Source organism: Camelina sativa, chromosome 15 (assembly GCF_000633955.1).
Source record: "Camelina sativa cultivar DH55 chromosome 15, Cs, whole genome shotgun sequence".
Classification (NCBI taxonomy): Eukaryota; Viridiplantae; Streptophyta; class Magnoliopsida; order Brassicales; family Brassicaceae; genus Camelina; species Camelina sativa.
The window spans coordinates 5,582,518-5,588,771 of record NC_025699.1 but is presented as its reverse complement, the minus strand read 5'-3'; the positions used below and the strand labels follow the sequence as shown (position 1 = coordinate 5,588,771).

The following is a 6,254-nucleotide window of genomic DNA, read 5'->3' as shown; positions in this document are numbered from 1 at the left end:
GTTTTATTAGGTCCATCCGAATAGACAGGTTTGTCTATTCCCGTGGCTTTCCAAAAACCGGAACCAGTCACTCGGTTTGGTCTTATGCTGTTTCTATATTTCCTTCCTCTCTTGCAAAAGAAGTAGTTTTCCTTCTCCGTGTTCCTCGACCCTTCAAAACAAACATTACATTTTAGCATCAGTTTGGTTACAATAATTAATGTACTAGTTTTTTACTTCACAACCATGCATTCAAGTGATCTCTACTAATTTTCTCTTTTCTAAAAAATAGTAATTAAGACCTAAAGATGTAAATGAACAAATTAACAAGAGGGAGTAAAACAAAACTTACTTGGAAGATCCCAGGGATCAAATTTATAGATATCGATTTGGCTGACAATCTCATCGATCTTGCTCGGTTTCTTGAGGAGTACTTTTTTAGAAAGATAATATCCTACGAGCTCCTCGTCCGTAGGGTGAAACCTAAACCCTGGAAGCTTTACCACTTCTTCCTCATCTTCTTTTGATTCTCTTATGTTGTCCCGTAACCCCATCATCTTCTCCATGGCTTTGGTTTTACTATTCCCTCCTCCTTTTGCTCTCTTTATATAAAGAGAGAGTTTGTGTCGTGTGTGTCTTATTAATCCCTTTATAATCAATGATCCGATTTGGTCAAGTCATTTCTGTTGACTTATAAATCCTTCATAATCAATGATCCGACCCGGTAAAAGTCTTTTTGGGCTTGAGATTTTGGAATCAGTCTCTTCGCATCACAATATGTGGACCCAATGCATATATATGACGCTTTTACCTTTCATATCATAGGGACGCAAAGGAAAATGCCAGGGAGAGGACTGACTTTTCAAGCCAAGATTTAATTTTTGTGTGTTTGTTTACTCTTCCAAAGTGTCTGACGAGGATTCATTAACTTCTTATATGATGATTATATTACCGCGCTCACCACGAAACATCTATTAATCATCATGACGTTAAACGCATAACTCCGACTTTGTGCTCGTAAAGGTAAGATTTGTATTGCTTCGTTTGAAAATTTTAACTTGGGGAGATCAACAAAAGAAAAAATGAAAAAACATGAGTAATGTTACATTTTTCTATTTGGTAGTTTCTCTGAAATTGACAATGACAAAGCCACCTAATCAAAAACCGAATATTACCCGTCAGTTCCTTTCTCACTTCAAAATATGTTCAGCTTACTTTTGTGGACATGAAGTACTAACTGGTCTCTTCTTTAACACAAACAAAAGGTTTAGTCGTTTCTTGTCACTGTTTTTCATTACTTGCAAGTTGCAACTACAGTTACGGGATAGTTCACAAACCGTCGTTAGCAGCCAACCAATCCCATGAATCTTTTAATTATTCTAAGTTAACTGTTATTTAGGAAAAAAATATAAGAGTCACATGTTTTTCTTATAACAACTGTGGAATGATTTAGTTTCCACCACACTCTGTTGGATATTTTCCCACTACAATTTACAACCAGAAATTTCTGAAATTCTCTGAGTGGGATGATTTTTTAAAAATTACAATTATAATTTATTTGAATTGGTCAAATTTGTTTATAATTTCAAAATTTTATCATTCATATTTTTTTCTTTCTAAAATAGAATTGACTCCTATTTAGTGATAATCGTGTAATTCAGTCAATTACCACATTTACGCATAAATTTGAAGATACATATAGATATAATAATTAAAATAATTAACAAAATAATATTATTATAAAGATTCACATTCACATATATGATTTCTTCACTTATGTTAATCTTACACCTCTTCATTCGCATTGATATCTCAATAATTAATTAATTAAGTATATACATTCTATCATAACTTAAAATCGTTATAATGAGGATAATTAATGACCTAATCCCAACGTCTTACCGGTCGACCTCTTTTTTGGAGAATGCCTTTCCTTTTTTGGAGAATTCCTTAATATACATACCATATTTTTCTGTTTTATTTTCAAATACCAAAGAAACTATTGAATATAGTGGTGATTGTTTGTAATTCTCTTTGCAAACCATGAGGCGAAAGTTTGATCCGATGAGGGTGTGTAAAGCTGTGGAAATATGCCGCCAATTAAAAAGTAGTGGAAATACTGATAATTATTACCATAATTATAAATCACAATTTCAACTGCACTAAAGAGTCTCCCATTAATCCACTGCTCATTGTCAAAACTCACTCTTGGAAAGCTATTGACTTTTTTGTCCAAATCTTTACCACATCTTTGGATAAGCTTTTGGTAAAGGAATCATTCTCTAGCACAAACATTTACCTTTCAACAAATTACATTGGAATGTTAGGAAGAAACTAGCTAGTACTACTATAAACTATTCTAATTCTGATGTCAAATACAAGTAACAAAAATAGGGAACCATGGAAAGAAGAGTAATCTAATATGATATTTGTTTTTCAGATACTCATTTTTGCATAACAAAAAATGATATTTGTTTATAAAATCATTTGTAAGGAAGATAGAATAAATAAAAAAATTGAAGAATGAATCAATATAGCATCCTCTATATACTGTTTGTTTCAATTTATTGAGTCAATTCGTAGCAGCTGGTCAAGTCAATGGATCATTCAACCAGAGTCATCAATGGTTGACCCCAAGTTGTTCTTGTTGGACATCTTCCTCTCCATCTATTCTAAACCTTTTTGTCCTATTACATATATATATATATATATATATATATATATCTTATTTAATTAATTATGTTTTATAAAACTAATTTATCATTTATTAAAAAAAAAACTTACAAGGAAAAAAACATTGTCGCGGAAAAGTATTAGGTTTTTTTATGACATATTACATATATATCTGTCTTATGTATCGGTATATATGACATATTTAATCATATATTCCAAAAGTTTGGTCCATTATCATTCGTACGTCTCCAATATAGAAGAAACACTGAAATTTGTAACTAGCTCGAAGCATATAATGCATGCGCGCGCGATGGGAGTCATGGGACGCCAGAGGCAAGTGGGAAAAGAAAACAAAATGAAACGATTCGATGGTTAAACCTAGTATATAGAACTGTCAAATGGGTGGACCATGGACTATTGGGCGTGTCCACTTGGTCTTTTTTTTTATGGGCGAAACTTGGACAAGCCCAAGTGGTCCATGGTCCGAAATGTGTCCAAACCCAAAAAGACCATGTCCAGATGGTATTATCTATGGACAGCCCAATTTTATTTTTGTGGTTTTTCACTTATAATGTATGAGTTTTATTTCTGTTATTTTTTTTTTATGAAAACTGAGTTTTATTTTTGTTATTTTTCACTTATAAAATCTGAGTTTTATTTTTGTTATTTTTTAATAAAATCTGAATTTTATTTTTGTTATTTTCACTTATAAAATCTACTAAATTTGGTTGTAATGTTCTTTATTTTTGTTATTTTGTTGTTTTTTCTTATAAAATCTGAATTTTATTTTGTTGTTTCCCCTTATAAAATCTGAATTTTATTTTGTTGTTTTCCCTTATAAAATCTGAATTTTATTTTGTTGTTTTTCCTTATAAAATCTGAATTTTATCACAGCTTACAGACCTGACAACGTCTTTGTTTCACTAACTCTGATTCATTAACCGAGAGCAACACCTAGAATCACTAAAGTTTCATCATTCATCATCAATCATCAGCTTGAAATCATGAAACCCCAAACATTGAAACCCAGAGAACGAACACAAATATCACTACAATTCAAAACACAGAAACCTTAGCTAAAGCCTAAACAACGAGAAACCACTCACTACAATTCCAAAAATCAGAGAATTTCGAACTAGAAAACACAAAAAACGAATGACCCATTAACCCAAATTCAGATATCTAATTAGCTTAACAATACCTAAGGGTGCTTCTCAATACCTAAGATGGGTGCAAATTGCGATGAGATTGACAGAGAAGAGAGTATCTTATACTAGTAGTATATATATATTATGAGAGGAAAAGACGTGCATGGTTAATCAAAATGGGTCGTCGGATCGTTGATACTAAAAAAAAAGAAGCTAGTCCCTGACTCCCTCGTTTTATCCTATCGTGGATATATATTGACTTTTAAAAGACAGAAAGAGACATTATAGTTGCCTAACTTGCCTTAAACTGTTTCATGTAAAAACTTAGATTTGAGTAGACGCTGGCAGGATAAGCAATAGGATTTTATCGTTTTTGGATTAATGTTAGTAATAATCAATATGAATTTGGTCATAGTAAACGATGTGATCGACCATAATATAATGTAAGATATAGGTAAAAAAAAGTTACTTTTAAGTTTTAACAAAGTGGTTTAAGGTTCTTTAAACACGTTTATGGAATATTATTCTAATCCGTGGTGTCTGGTGAGTTAACGAACGAGTTCTAATTGGGCGTAAGTGGAAATTTACTCTTCTACAAGTAAAAAAGGAAAATTTGACGAAGGAAGCAAAAATCACGAGGTTTGAATAATCCGTAAACATATAACGTCACATTGTTTGAAGTACACGATTCACGTCATAACTTGAAAGTCTCAGAATCCCCTACCGCTTACGTCACACCGACTTTCTTTAAAATTGCACCATATAATTTGCATTTTTAATAAACATTGTAGTTTTAAAATATGATTATTGTTCTCTTCTTCTAATAGTCAACGAAAATTTGTGAAGGACCTCCTAGAACCCGATAAGTCTAAATCGTAAATATAGTATGCCATGAAAGCGAGATGAAATATGGAAATAATAATGGAAATTCAAATTCTAATATTATAAATGAGGCGAAAAGTCCAGAGATTGGAAATCCATGGAGGAATTGGTAAAAAAAAATCATTGCAGTAAAAAAAATCAATAGGTAGGTCAGCAGACTCTGGGACTTTAGAAATTCTTGGTTAAAAAAAAAACCATTCAACCTAATATGCATGAAAAATTTCATAAAGATTCATCAAGTTTAAGGATTCCCCCAAAGAAGGCAGATTTTATTAATTTATAGATTGTACCAAAACAAAAAGTCAAAAACATGGGGATCGAGAAGGATTAAAAAAAAATTACATCAAAAAAGAAAAACAAAAAAGAGAAACAACAACTCAGTTTAACGTGGGACTAAGGATAAAAATAAAAAAAAGGACAAAGGATAAAAAGGAGAAACATGGTCGTTGTGGTTGATTTAATACGTGACAACTGCTGATAGTATCACTCGGCACGTGCGAAGTCGAGAGATTTTTTGCCGTCGTGTGGTTGGCCGAAGAAGTTATTCATGTAGTCTTGAAACAACAACTCCTTGTATCTAGCCACTCCATCGCGTTTCACAACTTCCGGCAATGGTCCTATCTTCTCTGAGGGATTAGGTGCCGTGAAAATGGGCACAGAGACTCTTGATCCGATGTTTGTGGTTCGAACCCTATGCTCGGCACTTTTGTACTTCCCATTGCTCAAAATCTGTTGAAATTTTTATATATTTGTATTAGAATATCATAAATAAATATGGATACCACATTTATAGTATATAAAATATATGTATAAGTCCATTCATTGTAAATTCGTTTTGACAAACCTGCATAGTGTCGCCGATGTTGATGACTAAAGCTCCGTGGACAGGAGGGATCTCGGCCCATTCACCGTTGTCTAGTTTAACGTATAGACCACCAATGCCGTCTTGTAATAAAACAGTCAACATACCCATGTCGGAGTGACGGCCAACGCCAATGGTCAGTTCGGGGCTCGGACAGGTGGGGTAGTAATTCATGTTGACCATCTTGGTTCCCATCAAACCATTCATCCTCTCTTCTTCTAGTTTCACTCCTACATTTTCCATCAGAATGTTGACTACATTTTTCACCATTTCCATGGATGACTTCATGAACTTAAGTGCCACATCTCTGTCGTCACACATATATTATATGTTAAATTTTGTAAATTTATGATTCAAATATAAGTCTATTATGATTCAAATATAAGTCTATATATTATTTTACATTTCATCTTATTTCCAACATGAATTTCTTAACATTTATACTCTATTTATATAATACAAGTTTGATGTATAAATGTTAATATAGATTTAGTTCATGTATATACCTGCATGGTTGAGGCCAGTGTTGAAGAGCCTCATGGTCACTGGTGTACATCATGCTCACATAATCCTTCCACTCAATCGCCTTCTCCTTATCTGGCACGAAGCTCGTTCCGTACTTAACCAGCTTGCTTGGACTCACTTCTTTTAGGTATATCGCTTTTTCCTCAGGAGCTTGTGCGAAAAACTCATGAGCCGACGTTTTCAGC

General features: G+C 33.0%; 2 protein-coding genes across 2 annotated transcripts in view; both read right to left on the bottom strand.

Annotated features, from left to right (window-relative positions):
* Positions 1 to 579, bottom strand: part of LOC104745511 (transcription factor JUNGBRUNNEN 1-like) — a 2,330-nt gene extending 1,751 nt beyond the window's left edge. The window contains exon 1 of the mRNA XM_010466769.1: positions 328 to 579. Within this exon, the coding sequence (XP_010465071.1) occupies positions 328 to 545 (218 nt within the window). The 5' untranslated portion in view covers positions 546 to 579. The remainder of the gene's footprint in view (positions 1 to 327) is intronic.
* Positions 5,001 to 6,248, bottom strand: LOC109129070 (feruloyl CoA ortho-hydroxylase 2-like). The gene is made up of 3 exons (XM_019236660.1): positions 6,051 to 6,248; positions 5,527 to 5,851; positions 5,001 to 5,411 (listed from the first exon to the last, which is right to left on the bottom strand). Exons 1-3 carry the CDS (start codon positions 6,101 to 6,103, stop codon positions 5,166 to 5,168), a joined length of 624 nt encoding a protein of 207 aa, XP_019092205.1. The 5' UTR covers positions 6,104 to 6,248; the 3' UTR covers positions 5,001 to 5,165.

Coding starts and splice junctions, on each gene's coding strand:
- LOC109129070 (XM_019236660.1), bottom strand. CDS start 6,103: ATGATGTACACCAGTGACCATGAGGCTCTTCAACACTGGCCTCAACCA. Junction 5,852..6,050: donor CACTGGCCTCAACCATGCAG/GTATATACATGA, acceptor GTGTGACGACAG/AGATGTGGCACTTAAGTTCA. Junction 5,412..5,526: donor ACATCGGCGACACTATGCAG/GTTTGTCAAAAC, acceptor AAATTTCAACAG/ATTTTGAGCAATGGGAAGTA.